This window comes from Ascaphus truei, chromosome 6 (assembly GCF_040206685.1).
Source record: "Ascaphus truei isolate aAscTru1 chromosome 6, aAscTru1.hap1, whole genome shotgun sequence".
Classification (NCBI taxonomy): Eukaryota; Metazoa; Chordata; class Amphibia; order Anura; family Ascaphidae; genus Ascaphus; species Ascaphus truei.
Genome location: NC_134488.1, coordinates 79,919,694 through 79,942,198, shown reverse-complemented (window position 1 = coordinate 79,942,198; position 22,505 = coordinate 79,919,694). Strand labels below are relative to the sequence as shown.

Sequence of the window (22,505 nt, the reverse complement as noted above, 5' to 3'; positions counted from 1 at the left end):
GGGGCCTCTGTAAACCCCGCGCCCCCCCCATCGGCAGTCTCGCGCCCCCCCTGGGGGTCGCGCCCCACAGTTTGCGCACCGCTGCCTTAACCCACTCTCACTGATTATAATAATATATATAATAATACAACTGCTATAAATTATAACGCCGTAATCATCTAACACCGTGTCATATAATCAATTTTTCAGTCCAGCTCTATTTGTGATGTTTATGTAAATAAAATAAAGAAAACGTGTTGCACGTCACGAAAGTGTAACGGCTCCACACGAAACCTCACAGGTTTACATCTTTCAGTAATTTTTTATTTTTTTTTGCAATATATTTCGCTTATTGCAACATTAAATCCAATAATGGCAATCAGGTTTCACCTTGGATCAATATCCTTCCCATGTTTACTTATTTGGTATATCCCTGTATACCCTTCCTTTCTAAAAAGATGTCCCAAGTTTTTTTTGAAAGTCTCTATTGTATCTGCCATCACAGTCTTCATGTTTAATTAATTCCACATTTTAACTGTCCTTATTGTAAAGAACATTTTCCTTCGTTGCTCGTGAACTCTGCTTTCCTCACAACTTTAAGGGATGATCGCATGTTGTTTGTACTGCCCTTCAGATGAATAGTTTTTTTTGAAAGCTCCTTGTATTGACCCTGAAAATATTTGTAGATGGGGATCATATCCCCTCTTATATGTCTATTTTCTAATATAAATACCTAAATTGGCTAGCCTTTTCTCATAAATCAGATTTCCCGTCCCCTTTATTAATTAGCACTTTTTCTGGTTCCATAATATCTTTTTTTTTTTTTTTTTTATGGAGTGGTGCCCAATATTGTACTCCATATTCAAGGTGTGTTCTTACTAATCCGTTATACAGTGGCATAATTAGGCTTTCTTCTCTTGCATCCATACCCTATTTCATGGAAGATAACATTATTTATCAGTTGGCTTTGCAACTACTGCTTGACATTTGGGCACTATTGCTAAGCCTGCTGTCTATAAGATCTCCTAAATCCTGCTCCATCTAGGAGATTTGTTTGTTGTAGCCTACATGAATTTGCTTTTAGAGCAGGGGGCATGGTCTATTAGTGGTTTACAATCTTATTAAACAAGGCACCCAAAAAAGCGGTTATTTTGAACACCCCTTTCTGTATTTATTGTACAAAGTAAGAATACCAAGATTTGGGGGTCGGGTACCCTAAAAAAACTATTTTAAACAATAAGAATTTCACTCCGTGGAGTATATTATTAATTTAACTCATGTCACATTCTGTATATCCACTGAGCTTATTCCTCCGGTCACTATCGGCCCTCCTTTTAAAATTTTCTGTGAACCAATGTTCGGAAACAATATTTGAATCAAATAGTAATTAGCTAGGAACATATTTTTTCATATGGTAGAATCTCCCATCGAATGTCTGCTGCTTTTTTTCCCGTATGTATGGGGAAGTGGCGGATTTAAAAATCCGTCTCCCGTAGGCAATTACCTTGGGCCACCTCCTCCTTTGTGCTGCCCTCTTCATCGTCGTGGCGTCAAATGACATGAGGTCACGTGACGCCATATTTCCATGACACCATGGGCTTTTACGTTGCTATGGCAACACATCACCATCTGACACCGTAGCATCATTTGACGCCATGATCCTGAAGGAGGAGTAGGGCGGCATGAAGAAGGTAAGAACCTTACAGAGGCCTCACGCTCTCCCACGGCAGTCAGTAGGGAAGAGGGCGGGGCCTCTGTGTATGGTCTAGGACGTTTGGCCGTGGCCATTTAGCAGTGACCAAAACGTCACCGGGACATTTCACTGCGTTATTTGCTCCCAATCGTCCACTCCCACAAGCCAGCTATAAAATGTGCAGGTTTAAATGTCCCGTGCGGGACCGCTACACTACTAGACCTGCCAATCTGACGTGCCATCTTTAAATGTACCGCGTGGGACATTTAAACATACACTTATCAGACCTGGCTTGTTGGAGTGGTCGGGCACAGCAGAGCTGCCCTGCGGAACGCCGGCTGTGTTTTGGCAGCAGCCAGTAGCGAATTTCCATTAGGCCCGGGCCTAGGCCGCCAAAATGTTTTGGCCCCCATATACAGATGCCGCGCTCGCGGGCATGTGGCAACCGCCTCCTTGCTGCCGCCCTCCTCCTTTCGAATCGCAGCGTCAAATGACGCCACGGACATCACACATTGTCTCATTGCCATGGCAACGTGACATTACGCCGGCAAATTATGAAACGTTACCATGGCAACGCGGCGCCGTGCAACATCACATTGGTGATGTCTGCGGCGTTATTTGACACTGAGATTCGGAAGGAGGGCAGCAGCAAGGAGGGGGCTGCCAAATGTAAGTGCCGAGTGGCAGAAGATCTTGAAATCCGCCACTGGCCGCAGCCAAACATTCTCTGTATATGGGGTGGGCAGGAGGGAAATTTTGCCGCCCCACAATGTTGCCGCCCGTAACCTATCAGGCCTAATGGGAAATCCGCCACTGGGTGGGGGAATGTTACTGTAGTTTAAGACAGGTACAATAGACCGTGGACAGAATAAATGCTACATCGATAACTATATTTGGATGTAATAGGGTACAACAAAGAAGAGCTATGAAGGAGGGTCTGCAGCCTATCACTTGTTCATTAGACAAGTGGATACCCATGTCTTCCATACCGTAAATTATATATGGACCATAAACTGTATGATGTTGACTTAATTAAGTACAGTATATTACATGTCTACCATAGGCTTTCTAGTTGGTTTCCCTGCTTGCCTGAACTACTTTATGGACCTGTTCAAGTCACTTAATATTATCAATATTAATTTTCTTTATTCTCTATTAAGAAAACTAAAAACAATTATATCTTTAACAGTCACAGAAAAAGGCAGCCACAGAAGAGGCAGAAAAGCAAAAGAAAAAGGAGATCCGAGCTCTTCAGGAACAGCTGGCAGCCCTCAAGGAGATCCAAGCAGAGGTTCAAGCTGGAAAGGTACAGAAGGGTTTTATTGTATACATTGGCCTCTGTGTTCTATGATCTACATTAAATATTATGTATCCTATGTTCAAAAGTGAAATAGTTGCTGAAAATTGGTCTCTTCCTGGTTCCTTTTTTCCATGTGCACATTCAAATACCAAACTGTATATTCCAGTATGGTTCAGAACGTAAGCCAGAACTCTCATCATTGGTTTTTAAGAATAAAGAACCGAGAAAAAGCCAGACAGAAGAGAACACTGTGGTCATTACTGATTCTGGCTCAGTATAAAAATGAGATCTGACAGCACTAACCACAGCTTTGGATTCAGTAATGTGTGTGCGGCAAACTGCAAATCTGAGTCACCGCATTACAATATTCCTTACCGTTTGTACTTGAAAGCGTTGTATATTTACTCTTTCTTTCCTTTCCATAGTATTTTGATCTTTCCTTGCAGGACAGTATTTTTGCTTACATTGAAATTGACTTTAAAAATGTGTTGTTGTTTTTTAGGAGAAAGAAGGTAACCTGTACAAATCAAAACTGGGTAAGAGGACCTTGTCTCTTTAAAAAGAATAACAACAAAGAGGATTATTTTGTCTTTCACTATTGATAATCCTGTGTGTACATGTTTTTTTCCTGCCTAATGTTGGAATTGGTGCACCTTTGCATGTTGGTTATCTCTGGGTTATGGTCAGAGGTGGGATGCCACAGAATTAATACACAGCCTATCCAGAGGAAGCTGCAGAGGTTTAGTTTGCCAGTATTATTTGGCTTTAGATTCCTGGCTGATTGACCAAGCCACATTCAGGCATTTCCCCACCTGTCTGATCTGGAGCCAACTAACTTTCTAAAGAAAATATCTAGACACCAACTTAAAATTTGTAACGTGGAAAAATGTTACTACACTCACTTCGCTCTAGACGAGCATTGAATGTTATGAAACTATGAAAAGGGGGGGGGGGGGAAAGAAGTCAACCAAATGTTTCGTGCCTCTCTGTCTTCATTAGAATATAACCATTTGTAGTAATAAAAAAAAAGATAAATGGGAAAAAACTAATTTCTTCCTCCAGGCAGCTGAAATAAACCTATTTCCTTTTACAGAGTTAATTTAGGTTGGTTGGATGGGGGATTACCTGACTTCCAATTTGGCAATAGAAGCATAGGGAAAGACTGGCAGCTTTGTACAGAATATGTGCAAGCTAGAAAAAAAAGCACAGGATGAGGGGGAAAGGAAGTGGTTTGCTCAGTGTACATTGGTCATAAGGATGCTGGAAAATGATTTGATGCTATCCTACAAGCCTGGGTTATTAACCCTTTACAATTAAATAGGCATGCATTTAATTGCCGGCTGTGCCTAATAGCAAAGTAGCTAGGAATACCAGAATGTAAAAAAATTACTTAAGTGGCAGTTTATTTACTAAATGCACATCAACCATCTCACTCAATGGCCACCACTGGGATACATACACCTAAATATATATGCAGTTGTAGCATTTTTAGTATGCAAGGAATAAATGATGATTACTTAGACTGACACAGATTATCACGGACATGATCATCCTTTTATACTGTATGTAGCATTGTTCCATTACTAAGCAGTTGGGAAGACTTGTATTGGCTGATTCTATCGTTTAGAACAGGGGTGCGCAAACTGGGGGGCACAGGATTTTCTTGGGGGGCGGGGGCGGTTGCAGTGGCCCCACGCTCTTCCCCAAGGCATTTAAACTGCCTCTGCAACTGAACGTACCGTGGTTCAGCCGGCATCTGATGACACATTGATATAGCAACGCTGCGGGTTCATGTGAATGCAGGGGGGGCGCAGCATCAGAGGTTTGCGCTCCCCTGGCTTAGAATCTAAAGTCATCAACCGCACAGTGTCTGTGTTTTCATAAATCGACCACCTGTTTTTGTGTCATAAGGAAGAGTTTGTGAACTCTATTAGAAAAGCAGAAATCTGTGTGGCAGATGTATCCTACTGGGGATTCAAACAAAGCCTGGCTCAGCTGTGTCTTATGACATGTAATAAGGCGGTACCATATGAGTAAAGCTTTTGGAAATGGTGTTTGTGTATGTTGGTGAGTTTGTGAGGGTTATGCTTTGTGTGAAACATCAAGTATCTGATGTATGAGTGTAAGGGAGGAGTGGATTCTGGGATGTGGTTGGGCTCTCTATAGGTGCTTGAATGATTTGAGCAGTGCGTACACTTATCTGCTTGAGTTAGTTCACGTAAACTTAGTGTATCAAAGAATATCTCAAGTTTAAAGCTGCAGACCAAGCAATATCCTACGTGTTTTTTTTTTTTTAAATAATAAATCAGTTCTGTACTATGAGAAAATATTTGTAGCATTTTCTTAAACAACTCTGAATGACATATTTAATGTATAATAATGTAACAGGCATTTTTTGTTACTATACCAACATTACAAAGTCACATCCCCTTCCACTTCTGAAACATGCTCTGGCATACCCCTTTTTGAGCCCTGCCCTCTCTCTAGCAGTGCACCAATTGTATCTAGTGACTGCCTGGTAACATGATCTTCACCACAGAACTTGCATATTTGGTCGTCTTCTGCTGCACTGACAGCCATTTAGTGAACCCCCGAGCTGAATATTCGCCAATCAATCGGCAACTTAGCCAATTACTTATCATTGTGTGGATTATATTGATGCACATATTAAAGGGGGGGGGAGAGAAAAAAATGGCAGCTTGGACTGCTGTTTTAATTTGATAGTTCAATAATGCACTAACAACTGAATTTGTCAAGTGTTTTATTTTGACTGTCATATTTTCTTTTCTTAATAGTATGTTAAACCCAGCAGTTTGTCATAGTTACTATCTTGCTATGTTCTAATATAGCAGCCTCAATTTTGGCACCACCCAGTTACATAGTTATATAGTAGATGAGGTTGAAAAAAGACATGCGTCCATCAAGATCAACCTATGCTAAATTTAGACAACAGATATGTTATCCTATATCTATACTTACTTATTGATCCAGAGGAAGGCAAACAAAGAACCCCATTGTTATATCATCCAATGATATCTCAAAAGGGGAAAAATAAATTCCTTCCGGACTCCAAGAATTGGCAATCGGATTACTCCCTGGATCAACATTCTTCCCGTTTCGTTTACTTATTTGGTATATCCCTGTTTACCTTTCCAATCTAAAAATATGTCCAACCTTTTTTTGAACAAATCGATTGTATCTGCCATCACAGTCTCCATGGGTAATGAATTCCACATTTTAACTGCCCTTACTGTAAAGAACTCTTTCCTTTGTTGCCGGTGAAATCTCCTTTCCTCCAACCTTAAGGGATGGCCCAGAGTTCTTTGTAATTCCCTTGGCATGAATAGTTCTTTTGAAAGCTCCTTGTACTGTCCCCGAATATATTTGTATATAGATATCATATCCCCTCTTAGAAGCCTCTTGTCTAATGTAAATAAATCTAATTTAGCTAGCCTCTCCTCATAAGTTAGATTGTCCGCCCCTTTTATTAATTTGATGGCTCTTCTCTGCACTCTCTCTAATTCCATAATGTCTTTTCTATGAAGTGGTGCCCAAATATGTACTTCATATTTAAGGTGTGGTTTTACTAATGCTTCGTAAAGGGGCATAATTATGTTTACTTCCCTTCCATCCATTGCCCGTTTAATGCAAGATAAGATCTTGTTTGCCTTTGCAGCTACCGAATGACTTTGGGCACTATTCCTAAGCCTGCTGTCTACAAGCACTCCTAAATCCTTCTCCATCAAGGATTCCCCCAATTTATCCCCATTTAATTTGTAAGTCGACAGTTTATTCTTGCTTCCCAAATGCATAACCTTACATTTATCTGTATTAAATCATTTACCTGCCCAAGTTTCCTGTCTCTCCAAGTCCTTCTGGAGAGAAATTACATCCTGCTCTGATTCTACTACCTTACACAATTTAGTATCATCAGCAAAGGTGGAGACTTCGCTCTCGAAGCCAACCTCAAGGTCATTAATAAACAAGTTAAAAAGCAGGGGTCCCAGTACCGATCCCTGAGGTACTCCACTCACGACCTTAGCCCAACCTGAAAAAGTTCCATTTATGACAACCCTCTGTTGTCAATCCTTCAACCAGTTTTCAATCCAGGTGCATATATTTTTACTGCGTCCAGTTTCCTTTATGTTGTACACCAACCTCTTGTGTGGAACCGTATCAAAAGCCTTTGCAAAATGTAAGTAGACCACATCAATAGCATTACCCTAGTCTAAATTCATACTTGCCTCCTCAAAGTAACAAATAGGGTTAGTTTGACATGATCTATCCTTCATAAATCCATGCTGACTATTACTAATAATTTTGTTTTCCATTTGGTATTCCTGAATATTATCCCGTATTAAACCTTCAAGTAGTTTCCCCACTATTGAAGACAGGCTTACTGGTCTGTAATTCCTGGGTTGTCATCTACCTTTTTAAATATAGGTACCACATCTGCTTTACGCCAATCTTTTGGTACTGAGCCTGTGGAAATGGAGTCCTTGAATATTAAATGTAATGGTTTGGCTATTACTGAACTTAACTCCTTGAACTCTTGGATGTATGTCATCGGGCCTCAGTTAACCAATTGTTCATTAATATGGAGGTTATGGCTTCCTCCTGTGGCACTACTATTGAAATTGATTCTTCTTCCCTGGTAAGCACAGAGGCAAAGCTTTTGTTTAATACCTCTGCTTTTTCCTTACTGTATGTCCAATAATCTGCCTGCCCATCTCACACTGAAAGGATCCTATATTTTATTTTCTAATTTTTTTGTTATTAAGGTACTTAAAGAACTTTCTAGGGTTGATCTTACTTTCTATTGCAATCCTTTTTTCATTATCTATTTTTGCTAATTTGATTGCTCTTTTGCAATTTTTGTTACATTCCTTATAATTCTGATATGATGTCTCCGTCCCTTCTGACTTAAAGAATCTAAATGCCTTCCTCTTCTTGTCCATTTCCTCCCCTACCTGTTTATTTAGCCACATTGGTTTTCACTTATTTCTTTTATACTTATTACCCAAGGGTATACACTGATGAGTGTGCTTTTCTAACAATGTTTTAAAGTCTGCCCATTTATCTTCTACATTTTCCCCTGCAAAAACATCATCCCAATGTATTCTTTGTAGATTAGTCCTCAGTTTATTAAAATCTGACTTTCTAAAGTTTAAGGTCTTTGTTGAACCCAAGTAATCTGTTTTTTATTTATTTCAAATGTTATGATCACTGTTACCCAAATGTTCCAGGACTTGAATATTTGCTATTACTTCTACTTGTTTGATATGACCAAATCCAGTACTGCCCCTCTCCTGGTTGGTTCCTCAATAATTTGGGTCATATAATTGTCTTTAAGCACCCCCAAAAAACAGTTTGCAGAGACTCTGGAAATTTAAGGGAACATTGTTGTGTATATACTTATGCATAAGGAAAGTCCTTAATCGAAACCAAAGCATTACATAATGCCACAAAAATACTTTGCTCTGATATATAAATAGTTGAAGTGGTTGACTTCAGTCTTGGCTAGAACGGGGGAAATGGCAGCAGGCTTCTCTGATAGTGTGTGGGGTGAGGGCAACAGGGTATACACAGAGTACAAACTAAGACCACTCCAAGTGGTATCATGGGGCAGAGTGGAACTTCCAATTGATGCATTTAGGAGGTTGAGGTCCGCAGGTGCCCACATACACATAACAAGGTATTTCTTTTAAGAAAAGGTTTACATCCTGAACTATTGTATGTACTATACTACCTTGCATAATATGGCTGTTGTATTTAGATTGTTGCTGTGCTTTACGTATGTGTTGGACACCATTTTTCTTCATCTTGTCATGTTCTTTCTTCTAAGATGAACGTGGTAAGAGGACTGCATTGTCTCCCAATACAGACACTGCTGACGACCATTCTTCAGTTACTAATTACTTAGATATGTAAGTATATGGTATTTCAAATAAAGGGTATGTTATCTAGTGTCCTTATTGTTCTACCTTTCCGGTAAATTGAGTCTTCATGCAGAATATTATAGCATTTCTGTTATGCTTACATGCACTGTAACCATATCACTTTTGAGAGAACATATTGTTATAGAAGGTGGTGTGGCATTTACATATAAGCACTGGGTGCATTGAAACGGTGTTACAGAATTTGAGTGATAAGATGTGGTGTTCCAGATGGGAATAAAGATATTAATATCTTTTCAGGAGCAGCAATAATGTTAGCTGGTAAGAGAAGCTTTAATGCACTGCATGGTGGATATATAATATATATATATTAACCAGGGGAATCCTGATGACCAAAGAAGACAGCACACCGCAAAGATGATACACAAAAGTGTATTATGAAACACAGGGCCGCCAACGTTTCGGTCCTCGTATAGGGACCTTCCTCAGGGCATGTATATAATTTTTTTCATGTTTATTTGTAGGTTGTGTATCTTTTGTGGTGAAAGAGATGAATCCTTTACAGAAGAAGGTTTGGATCTCCATTACTGGAAGCACTGTCCCATGCTAAAAAGATGTGAGCACTGCAAGCAGGTAACCACATCCTTACAACATCCCCAATAACTTCCTTGTCTATTTGTACTCATTTGAATAATTTGGAAGACACTTGGAACAACATCTAGCAGTGAACATATTTACAAGAGGTAAATTACACAATGATGTCTCCTAACGCTACAAGTACAAAACAAGCCTTGCTTGTGGTTACGTTTTTAGGACTTGATGAATATTCCTAAATGTGAAGGCATCACTTAGATTAAAGCACCAGTTTCTCTTGGCAGTATAAAGTGAAAGCAATCAGGCTTGTAACACTGGGCTTAGCATTTTGTGGGTTATTCAATAAATACTGGCCCCAAAACGTAATTTCAAAACGCATGAAAAAAAATTCCAGTGAATATACCTTATATGCCTTCCTGCCTCTCACCTGTCTCCCCTACAATCTATCCTAAACGCTGCTGCCACTCCACACTCTCCTAAATCTATCTCAGCGTCTCCTCTACTGAAATCCCTCTCCTGGCTTCCTATCAAATCCCAATCACACACACACAATTCTCCTCCTCATTTTTATACTCTTCTGCTGCTCCTCACATCTCAGCCCTAAGTTCTCTCTATACACCATCCCGACTCGTGTTCTGCTCAAGAATGTATTATCTCTACCCCTTTTTGTATCTAAAGCACTCTCCCACCTTTAAACCTTTCTCACTGACGGCCCCACACCTCTGGAAAGCCCTTCCCTTCAATATCCGACTCGCACCCTCTCTAACCACCTTTAAGACCTATCCTAAAACCCAGCTCCTTAACGAACACACGAGTAGCTCCGTGGCTGATACTATACACTTCATACGTTGACCTTCGCCCCCTGCAGATGCACTTACCAGGACACCTTCCTACTGTCTCTGTACGTTCTTCCTACTTGCCAATTAGATTGTAAGCTCTTCGGAGCAGTGACTCCTTTTTATAATGTTACTTTTATGTCTGAAGCACTTATTCCCATTATGTGTTATTTGTGTTATTTATATTATTATGTCACATGTATTACTGCTGTGAAGCGCTGTGCTGGTTTGTAACGGATATGTGCGCCTATAATATATATTATCTCTAAGGCTGCGGCCCCACTGGCGCTGAGCGTGATGACCGCGCAGTGCTTGCCACTTTTATTTACATAAATCTTTGTATAAGTCCGCGCTCTCGCAGTGGGCGCGCGCTCGAGCGTAGGCACACACGCTCACTCAAGCTTGGTGCTTGAGTAAACTTTTTTTTTTTGCTTTCAAGCGCACTCAACTTGCCCGCAACGCCCCCTCCCCCCTTGTTTTCAACAATATACATTGAATAGTTTCTTAATGGACATTTTAAAATCATAAGCACCATTAGCTGAAACTACAGTACAATCATCATTTCACATTTTTGCAGCAAATGTATAAGATAACAGTCCAAGAGTGTCTTCTTTCAATATTATTTATTTAACTGATCTATTGTTTCTTATTTATATAAAAGAATCACATCTACATTCCGGTGTCTCTGACTTCATATGCACATTCAATCAGTGGCAATAGCAATGTATTTTAAAGCGGCAGTTCAAGCAATATCCTACATGTGTTTTTTTTTTGTTTTTGTTTTTTAATAAATCAGTTCTGTACTATGAGAAAATACTTGTAGCATTTAAAAAAAAAAAAAAGAATGTTTTAAAGACATTTTTAATGTTTCTAATGTAGGAAGCATTTCTAAAGTGACAGCCCCCTTCCCCTTCTGATAGGCTCTGTCTCTTGAGCCCCGCCCTTGCTCTAGCAGTGCACCAATTGTATCTAGTAACTGCCCAGTCAATCATATTCTAGGATCTACATTGCCCAGAATGCTGTGCAAGAACTGAATCCCTGAGCAAGCAATCTATTACAGTCGATTACAGGAGAACGGATCGATCTGCGGCTTAGCTAATCACTTGTCAGTGTGCAGATTGTATTGATTCACATAGTGAATGGGAAAAAAATATATACTTTTTTTTTTTTTTTTTTTAAACGGCAGCTTGAATTGCAGCTTTAATATGACCAAGATTCTTTTGCAGTAATTTATTGATTCCCTCTGACATAAGGTTGTAGAAATAGCAAGTTTGACTGACCATCTTGTGAGCGAATGTGATCAGAAAGATGGATTTGGAAAATGTCAGCGCTGCTTTGAAGCTATTCCAGAAGAGGAACTCCCAGAACATGTAAAAGCCAAGAGCTGCAATCGTAAGTATATTGGCTTTTAAATACACTGAAAAAAACCTTTCCTAAAAAATGTCTTTTGCTTCTTAGTGACTCTTTACAGCTTCAACTTTACAGTTCTGCTCACACTGCGTGCCCGCACTGCGTACCCGCCGCCCGCACTGCGTACCCGCCGCCCGCACTGCGTACCCGCCGCCCGCACTGCGTACCCGCCGCCCGCACTGCGTACCCGCCGCCCGCACTGCGTACCCGCCGTACTGAAGACTGCCACGTTTGTGTGTGTTTGTGGCAATATCTATAAATATATGTATTTACATGGCTTTTTTGTGCTAGTACTCAGTACCGGCACCTCTGTTTCCTGTGCTGCAGGTTTTTTCCCTGCTTGCTGTGGGGGCGGGACAGTGACTGCACACAACCAATCACTCCCGCCCCCTGCGTGCCTGAGCAGAACAGTTCCAGACTGAACCAGAGGGGGGGAAGAGGGGAAAGAGACAGGTGGGGGTGTGAGAGAGACACTGGGGGGGGGGAGGGGCGGCCGCAGCCCAGTGGACACAAATCCGCGCCCCAGGAAAGCTGTCTGTGGCCATGATTTCTGTCCCCTCTTTTGAATCATGATTTGATGAAAAAATGCAACCAAGTGACTCCTTTGTTACACAGACTTAAGTTCTAAATGTAAAAATATCACTAGTATATTTTAGCCCAATTGGTAGGAGCGCAGGAATTGTTGTTTATTTTCCATAAATGTAAGGCCAATCCTGTTACCAGCTGCATACTTTACAAAGGGAGGAGCGCAGGTAATATGTACAGTTTTTATTTTTCATACATGTTAGGCCAGTTATTTTCCATGGTGCATACTCCATAAGGGCATTTAATTATAGGGTTACTGATACATTCCGTCATACGGGTAGGTTTTAGCTCACCTGGTTTCTGTTTTACTATACAGTTCCTTGGAGATGTATGGCTCCTCCTTTCAGTATAGAGCTCCTTTACCAATTCTCCAATTAGCATAAAGGTATTATACACCTTATTGTCAGTCTACACTTCATCCTTCACTGAAGAGTAGGTGAGTGTTTATGGCTTGCAGAAAGAAGAGATACGTGTAAGTATTAATATTTATCACTAGGGTATTTGTGCACTCACAGTTTACCCTTATAATAAGGGTACTTTGTTACTGGCATTGGCCAGATTTTTAACTACAACAAATCACAAATAAGCATATGCTTCATTTATTTAACCCCTTAGGGCCACTTTCACAAACTTCATAAATTTGAGACCATAGGACAATAAGAAATTACATATATTCTGTGGAGGTACTGTACCTGCTAAACAGAGTTTACCTTGACAAGGTTGGCAGACTTGCATCATGTTTTGATCAAAAGATGCAACCAAGTGACTCCTTTGTTACACAGGCATTCATTCTAAATGTAAAAATTGCCTCAGAGTGGCGGGAAGGTGGCAATAGGTGTTCAGGTAGATGAATAGTGGCACTCATGTCTAGGGTTACCAGGTGTCCGGTTTTGAACCGGGCGTACCGGTATTTTGCCTCTGCAGCCGGTAACAAATGAGAGGTAATACCGGACATGTATGTGCCCGGTATTACCTCTCTCTGGACATCATGGTGGGCAGCATGAGTGCGGAGGATGGCTGGGTGCAAATTGAGACGCGAGAGTGCGGTTGGGAGCGGGCTGAGGCGTGCAGCAGCTGCGTGGCCAGCAGCAGAGTGAGCCGCAGCCAGTCGCAGTGCAGGTTAGAGTGGAGGACGGCGGCGTGATGGGAGAGCATGAGGGAGTGGAGGACTATTTAATCTGGTAGTGGAAGAGAAGGAGGAGGAGGGTGGTGCTGATGAAGGAGGAGGAGGATGGTGAAGTAAGAGGAGGAGGATGAGGGTGGTGGTGTGAGAGGAGGATGAGGGTGGTGGTGTGAGAGGAGGGTGGTGGTATGAGATGAGGAGGAGGAGGAGTAATAGACTAGCAGTGGTGGTGTTAGATGATGAGGGTGGTGGTGTGAGAGGAGGAGGAGGGGGGTGGTGTGAGATGAGGAGGAGGAGTAATAGACTAGCAGTGGTGGTGTTAGATGATGACGATGGTGGTGTGAGAGGATTATGTGGGCGTGAGAGGATGAGTGGGGGCGAGAGGATAAAAGAGGATACAGGCTGATGAGAGAGGATTAAGGCGGGCGAGATGAGAGAGGATGATGGGGTTGCAACAATCTTGGAAGTAGGGGAGAGAGGAGCATTAAGATCAGTATTGCCAGGTACAGTTTAACTTCAGGTATGTTATTTATAACTGACCATTCATTACGTTGGTTTTTTTTTTTTATTATTATTATTTCACTACAAGTTTGCACCATTTCATATTCTATTTCGTAAAAAATGCTGAGAGAGCGCTAAATCCCCAAACCCCTCCCAGAATTTTACAAAATAGAATATGAAATGGTGCAAACTGGGAGTGAATTTTTTTTTAAAAATGACATAACGGTCAGATAATAACATACCTCCCCATCGACTTTTCGAGAGCGTCGCATTTTTCACCATGGTGTCCAGTATTTTCGGAGAAGCCACCTGGCAACCTTACTCATGCTGGTAGATTTAACCATACTATGAAAGCTTGAACAATATACCCAGCTAAAGTGAGAAAGCTACTTGCCAACATGCAAATGAGGCCAGCACGGTAAGAAAGGTCTCAACCCTGAAATAGAGAACAAGCCAAAAATGCAAGTTCTGTCATTCTCTAAAGGCTGGAATGTCCCTGGGTTTGACGGCTTTCAGGAAGAAGGTAGAGGGTGGTAAGAATCCCCTGGGGTTAAGCAAAAACTGTCATACATATTTAATCTGGTTATCAGTTTGAATGGGGCTGCCAGGGGCCCCCGCTGTGTTAATCCGATGGGCCATAAATCTGGCTGCAGAAATATCACATAAATGTTGCAGCATTACTGGGAGTTTGCCCCAGATTTTCCAAGGCAAGTGTTCGGATACTCATCTGTAGATAGTGGAAAAATCAGTGAAGTGAACTCTTATGTCGCGCAGCCTGCTAACAGGCAGCGTATGTGACGCTGCTTTTGTACGTTTGCCAAAGAGCCATGTAACCTCGAAACAACATCACAGTTTTGAACTGTGTAGTATTTTAATGGAATACATCTATATCGTTAATACTTGACGAGTGCAGTGGCTTCTTGGGGGGGGGGGGGGATGTGTGTGTGTGTGTGTGTGTGTGTGTGTGTGTGTGTGTGTGTGTGTATTTGTGTTGTAGATTTACTTCTATATTTTGTTATCTCATGACTTTCTAGTTACATACACATGTTAAAGGAACAATCCAGTCTGGAAACTTTCTTTTTTCAAAATTAACATCAAAAAGATTTTTGGGGGGAAAAAGAAGGGAAGGGGGGTACACGTTTACAGGTACATTCAAGTTTTTCACAGTATCAATCCAGATAATACATCAGTTGTTGGGTTGTCTATTAATGTGGGTTACTTTCTTCACTCTTCCAGCTATATCTCTATCGCTGCACAATTTTAGTCAAGTAAAAATAGCCTGTTTTGGGGTGTTGTTCTGGGTTCAATCTCCCATCGATGCGGGCTGACCATGGTTCCCACATTTTGTGGACCTTTCCTGAATAGGGGGGTCCAGCCGGACTGATCGGTGTTCACCCAACATTTAGAGGAACCCCATTTCAAGAGCTGGAAGCCCAGGTTCTCCTGAGCAAATTGGAAGATTAAAAATGTCAGCAAGTAAGAGCTCACTCCCGCGTCCAATAAAAAGCTGCAATGACACCAGGGAGATGATGTTGCGGCTTCCTAATGGTTACCCCATGACCATGTTTGATGTCCATGCCCATATTTGTAGGGTTTTTGTGTGTCAAATTCACCCCCCCCCCCCCCCCACGAATATCTAAGGCCTCGCCAAGGTTCTTGCTGGCGTGCGGAGGCGCGCTGAGGCTCAGGGAAAGCGGGGGCGTGTCGGCGAGCGGGCCAGTGACGTCACGGAGCTGGTTCGCCCTCATTGGGCGAACCGCTCACGTGACCGGCCCTGCGCTCCGGCAAGCGCTTGATTTTAAAATTTCCCTAAGACCTACGCTTCCGCACGCTTGCGGAAGCGTAGGCGAGCCCCTACTAAAGCCGCTCTCATTGGTAAGTACCAGCGCGGCTCAGCATTACGCGCTGACCGTGCCCAAGGCCTAAGGAATCAGAGGGGCTTCAATTACGCAAAGTTTCCAGGCATGATTTCTGCTTTAACAGTTCCTGTAGGATCCAGTGATCAGAGCAAATTCACATGTCACTCTTCATTCATATCCCAGCTTATATAATAGCAAATATTTACTGTGGCTTCTATGTGAGCAGAATGTGGAGTGAAATACATTAAACTTTAGCTTTGGCAGACCCTTTCCAACATTTCCAAGAAATGATGCATTGGAAATATAAGATGTGCCATGACAGAAGCACAGAACTGTACATGTGAGCGTTTACACAGCCACAGACGGAAAGCAATGTTACTTTTCATAGAGCATAACGCAGCGGTGTGCAAACTGGGGGGCACGTCCCCCATGGGGCGCTAGATTTTCTGAGGGGGGGCAGTTATAGAGGTCTACCACCAGGCATTTAAATTAAATGCTGGGGGACCGTGCGAGGCCTCTATAATACACTTACCTTCCAGCAACTCGTCATCCTGGTAACCCGGCGTCAAATGACGCCACGGGTCACGTTACCATGGCGACATGACTCCGGGGTCGAGCAGGGGGGATTGCGCAAGATGACGAGGCGAGCCGGCAGTGATGTGCACGGGGGAAAGTTTGCCCACCCCTGTTATAAGGGATAAAAACCTAATCGTTGAGGCTCGGTTGGTAGTATAGCAATCTTACATTATGAAGTGTCAATACCAGGAACACGTCTTGTTTTTGTTTATTGGTTGTCACGGGAGACCAGGCAATTTACACCTTTTTACCAGGATTATTCATTGAACAAAACAAGTTAATAAAATAAATTGAAGTTTATTCGCACAAATTCTCTTGCACACAGTGGAACACAAAATACAGACAAAAAGACACACTTACTGGGGGTCTGGGGTCGAAAACTAGACTTTCCTAGGTGCAGGGAACTCTAAATAAGAGTTTTACACTAACAGGAACTTAGCCTGGAATCTCCTGGTTCTCTTCTCTTCTGAGAACTTGGACTTTCTTGACCACGAGTTACTCCCAATCTCATGGACCTGAAATCGGCTACAAATTCCAGCTACGTTCGATATTGAGAACTTGGCCACAGAAATCGGGACTTAGTCTCTGGCAGGCAGGATTTCCTGGCTTGAAATCAAAGCCGGTTGCTCCACTATTCGCGTAAGAGCAACTTTGAAAAGCCCGCCCGCGCTCTTACTACCTGAGAAATACAATCTGATTGGCTCACAGATTTTTGTACCAATCAACGTGTGAGAAAATTCCCAAGCAACCAATCCGAGCCAAACCGGCTAGAAAAGCCGGGAAATCTGAAATTGCCAAGAGACATGCGCAAGTTTGCCACCTCGGTATCTGGATATTTCAATGCCACCTGCTGGGACAGGCTCCACCAGGTCTGGCAGAGCAAGTGCAGCCCAGAACACTGCCATTGTGCCCCGGACCTTGGTACTTCGCCTTTCCCTGCTGTCCATTTACTTATCACACCTCTGGCATCCTCTGACTGCTTTGAACTCCAATATCCAGCAGACTTACCAGAGCCTATGGGTTAGCCCAGGCAGTCTGTTTGGATATCTGTTCCGAATGTAACAAGCCTATTACTGATCTAGCGGTCGTTAATCGAACACATCACGGCGCCGATTTTGAGTTCTCTGCTGTTCCCCCCGCAGCATGAACGCGGCCAATCGCCCCAGGCACCCGCGCTTATCGCGGATGTTTTGTTTGAATTTCAAGGATTCTGTTTCTAAGTTTGCAATAAAATGTATGAATTGTAATGTGTACAGTACTGTGCTACTGTGCTACTGTGTCAATTTCATGTTTTTAAAAGCCAGAACACTAAAATTCGTTAGATGTTTAATGGTTTCCTGAGTCTCTGGGTATAGGGGACAGAATAAGAAGATGTTTGTACTTTTATTCCTAGCTGTCTTATTCCCATACTCTATCTTCTAGACTCTGAGTCCCCCTCAACCTTATATACGGTTGGGGCACCCACAAACCCTACACTGGTTCTGTGTTACCTGGGCATTAGCTGGGGTACCCTCCTTAACCTAGGGATTCCCTCAGCTGCAGGGATACTTGGTCATCCCTGTGCCTCATTCTCCTTTCTGGGCTATGCTGAAGCAGGGTACCCTAGTGATGAGTCGCGCTTGATTTTCCAAGGGGAGATATTGCCGGGACAATGTGACTACATGTATCCGAGAATCAGACATGATTCCTGGGTACATTTATAGGGGAACCGACAACTTCGGACCCCAACTACCTAGGCACATTCTAACAACAATTCCTCCGCAAAACCACCCTTGAAACTCATCCCCTAGCAAGCCCTGCTCGCTGGCATGCTCGGAAAGGGGAAAACACACAAAATACTTTTATTGCAGGTAATACATTGGAAATATACATTGTTACTGGGCCCAAGAGCTAACTCTCTTGGACCCTTATACACGGATCAAGGATAACCAAAACGGGCTTAACCTTTTATTTGAGAGCCTGGTTACCCGCTTACCGTCACATTGGTGATGGTGGAATTCAGCACTTATTTTTAGCCACTATGTTTTGAGGAAACAAGGACAGGTTGCTTTTAATTGACTGCTCTGGGAATTCTATGGTTGCATTATTAGTGTCTAAGCAGGAAAGAAACAATTCAAATAACAGTTAGGAGCTGTAACCATTGGTACTGCACTGCTGACCAGTGATAAATTATAAATAATCTGCTCCTTTGGGTTAATCAAACATTTCAGATTGAAATTGCTTCCTTATTTTAATTCTTTTTGTTCATCTCAGTTATTTTTTAATGTAGATTTTTATTGCTGCAATTGTTGAACAGAGCTTTTTAAGATTATTTTTTTTCTTTATGATTCTTGTATTTTATTATTACATTTGACTTTTTACCAGAATTTGTGATGTCTGTCTGTTTTTTCAGAACCAATAGTGTTCAAGTGCTTTGTTACATGTTTACTAAAGCAATAACTACTCACACGCTTCTTAAAGCAGTACAAACTTTAATAGTGACTTTATTGTGGCGCAACGTCAGCATCCTTAATATTCACAAGAAAGCAGCAACCCCCCCCCATACTCATGTGTTTTTGTTGTTGTTTTTTACAGAATTAAAAACTGATTCCCTAGAGCTGAACCACTTTAGTTTCAGCTCTGTCGATCCCTTGTTTCCCGATATGCTTACTTATCATATCAGAAGTCTGAGCCTGGACTGCAAATACATGTTGCCGCTTTCGGGCGCGCCGGGGCAGGCGCATCACTGGCCGGGGGCGGGCCAGTGATGTCACAGAGCTGGTTCGCCCACATTGGGCGAACCGCTCACGTGACCGGCCTGTCGCGCCGACAAGCGGAGGCATTTTAAATTCCCCTAAGACCTGCGCTTCCGCAAGCGCGCTGAAGCGCAGGTGAGCCCCTACTAAAGCCGCTCTAATTGCGGCTGTAGGGGCTCAGTGCTGAGCGGAAGCGCGCCTCAGCGCGCCTCAGCACGCTTCCGCCAGCAAGCGGTAAACATGGCCGAGGCCATAGTCTACACTCTGATCCTGCATTATGTGGTTTCGATGATTCTTGTATTAAAGGATAAATGTGTTGCCTTCTTTGTTTTGTGAGATTGACATCAAAAGTTTGACATCAAAAAAAATATAGAGAGGTCTGAACACTGCTGTGCCAACATGTAGAGGATATACAATCCTGATATAACTTCAAGCATCCTGGAAATGTAAATAAAACAGCCTGAGCTATACTCTTGATCTACAAAATACTATGTTAATTACTATAATATATAATATTATCGTAATATACTAATAATTACTATTATTATTTGAGTTGTTTGTTTACTTCAGAGCACGTTTTGATTTCTGAAGTAGATGGGAGACCCTCAAACTAGCTCAGCAGTTACATGGCGGACATGATGTGTAATGACAACCCTGGACTTTTATGAACGTCTCAGATGGCTAGGCACTGATTATGGTTATTAGATAATGTCATGTTTAAAGATTGCAGATAATAAAACTTTGTTGGTGATAGGCAATGTAAAAGCTTATGTAAGATGAAGCTAACAAAGGCCATTGTGTTCATTAGTAGAATTGTCAAGTCAATTTGGTTCTTTTCTTATACTGGAGTTTACTGTAAGTACTGTCAAATGAATCATTTTGTCCACAGTGAAGTCATAAAAAGTAAGGCATCATAGCCAAGTTAGTTACAAGAGTGCCTACAGCTGGCAGGCGATTTTACCCCCACACCCTGGAGTCCTTCCACGTCCCATACAATGAACACAGGCGTGTCTCAAACACTGTTCCCTAAGAGTTCCTGATGTCTGTACAGTTTCATGGATTGTGTTCCAAAATCCTTGCAGTTATTTGTGACTGAATTCACAGAGGTCTGGGTGCGTCCTCTTACAGAAACTGCCTCCACCAGCTGCACATCTCTATGTACTGGGTAGGCCAAAACTTGCTGCTAGGTGGAGATCCCAGTTGTAGGGCAAATGGGGCTGTTTCTGCTTCTGCTAAATTTCCAGTCATTGTAACTGGACTTATTGTAGGTAAATATTCTCAACTTGCTACCCTATACTGCAGTGTTTATCAACTTCCTAGAGGAATCATTTTAGGAAGAGGCAAAAAAATAACATTCATTTTGTCATCCGTAATATATTCACCATTTACAGTCTAATTCTAATAATAACAAATTAAAATGGCAATTTCCACAAAATACAGAAAACCGATTTCCAGTCTTCTGCAGAAGAAAGTCACCTTTAAATGTATTGATGCTAAATCAAGCTTTATTTTCAACATGTACTGATTAACAGCTCTTAATATTTATATTTGTTCTGATACTAACTGACAGCGAGAAGAATTTGCTATTGAATGTCTGTAGTTCTGGAGGGAATATCAACCTAAATGTCATAAATGGAAACTTTTCCGATTGGGCTAAAGTTCTAAGTGGAGCACCTCAAGGTCCAGTACTGGGGCTGCTGCTTTTTAACCTGTCTGCACTCTATGACATCTTCAATGTCCTTAATAAAGTCTCCACCTTTGCTGACAACACTAAATTATGTAAATCAGAGCAGCATATAATTTCTCTACAGAAGGACTTGGGTAAAATCGAGCTTGGGCAGGTAAATGGCAGACTAGTAGAAAGGAAGAAAACTGGAAGAGCACTACTATAAGTATCAAAAAAGTAGTAGAGAGGAAGGTGCGTATCCCATAAAAAATTATTTATTGGTCATGGAAAAAAGGGCAAAGGAGAGCCCTACCAACGTTTCACGCTTCACAGAGCGCTTTCTCAAGGTACCTCTCTACTACTTTTTTGATACTTATAGTAGTGCTCTTCCAGTTTTCTTCCTTTCTACTAGTCTACCCCTCGGACGGAAGCACACCAGGGGACCCCTCACCTGTTGATCGCATGGACGTTGCAGCACTCAGAGTGAGTCAATCGCTTGCTACATGTTTTCCTGTGCAGGACTTTATTAAGACATTTGGTACATTATAGGGTGTTATCATGCTTTATTTTCCTGGTATTACTGTTTACAACAGCGTCACTTATTAGTGAGCCTATCATCCAGGATTGCAACCCAGTACCTGTCTTCTATCAAGCTTAAGTTTAGGAGTCCCCTCACAAGTATCCGGTTATTCATTTATTTACTTATCCTACTGTTGTGAAGTCTATAGCACTACACATTCACAAGGTAAATGGCAGAGTATGTTTAATACAGGTAAATGTCACGTTTTGCATTTGGAAGTAAGAATAAGCAGGCTACATACAAAGTAAAGAGGAGAAAATTAGGTCAATACCGTTTAGTAAGACCACAATTTGAGTATAGTTTTGGGCACCACTTCATAAAAAAAGGCATTATGGAAATGGAAAAATGCAGAAAAGAGCCAATAAATTAATAAAGGGGATGGATGGTCGGATTTACAAGAAAGGCTGTTCAAATTAGGTTTGTTTACATTAAAAAAAGTAGTGTCTGAGAGGGCATATGATTATTTACAAATATTCAAGTTTCATACAGGGAACTTTTCACGGAACTTTCATCCCAAAGATATTACACGGGTCATGCAATGAGATTTGAAGGAAACGAGATTTCACCAACAGTAATAGAAAGGGTAGTTAAAATGCAGAATTTATTACAGATGAAAACTGTAATGGCAGTTACAGTAGACATCTTTAAGAAGAAATTAAACATTTTTAGACAGGAAATGTACAGTATGCAGGGATATGCTGTACCAAATAAGTTAAACATAGGAAGGATGTTGATCCTGGGAGAAATCTGATTGCTGTTACTGGATTTAAAACCAGAGACAGAACATGAAACACAGACAGAGCTCAGTGCACATCCAGTGAAACTTATACATGGTACAGTGCCTAAATATATATGTATAGATATCTATTAAATAAAATGGTCTTTTAGTTTAACATTTTGGCCAAAGTGCTGTAAGCCCTTGAGCCACTACACAGCAGACCACATCTCAAGGGTCCCCAACACTAATATAAATTCTTAATAACCTATGCATTACCAGGAAGAATTATTTATAATAAATCTGTCAAAATTAGTTGCATAGTTCTAAGTCTGATTGAAGCTCTTATTAACCTGTACATTACCAGGAAAAGCACTCTGTATTAGATTTGGCACAATCAAACTGCAAGCAAGCAAGTTCCCCTGAGAGTGGGAGATGCAATGGAGTGAGCTTTTA

The 22,505-nt window shown here is 41.7% G+C and overlaps 1 protein-coding gene across 3 annotated transcripts in view; it reads left to right on the top strand.

Annotated features, from left to right (window-relative positions):
* CEP104 (centrosomal protein 104) overlaps positions 1–22,505 on the top strand; it is a 70,524-nt gene that overhangs the window by 32,920 nt on the left and 15,099 nt on the right. For all 3 annotated transcript variants that reach the window (XM_075604925.1, XM_075604923.1, XM_075604924.1), the window contains 5 exons: positions 2,862–2,978; positions 3,475–3,508; positions 8,818–8,899; positions 9,394–9,502; positions 11,553–11,691. In XM_075604925.1, the coding sequence (XP_075461040.1) occupies positions 2,862–2,978; positions 3,475–3,508; positions 8,818–8,899; positions 9,394–9,502; positions 11,553–11,691 (481 nt within the window). The remainder of the gene's footprint in view (positions 1–2,861; positions 2,979–3,474; positions 3,509–8,817; positions 8,900–9,393; positions 9,503–11,552; positions 11,692–22,505) is intronic.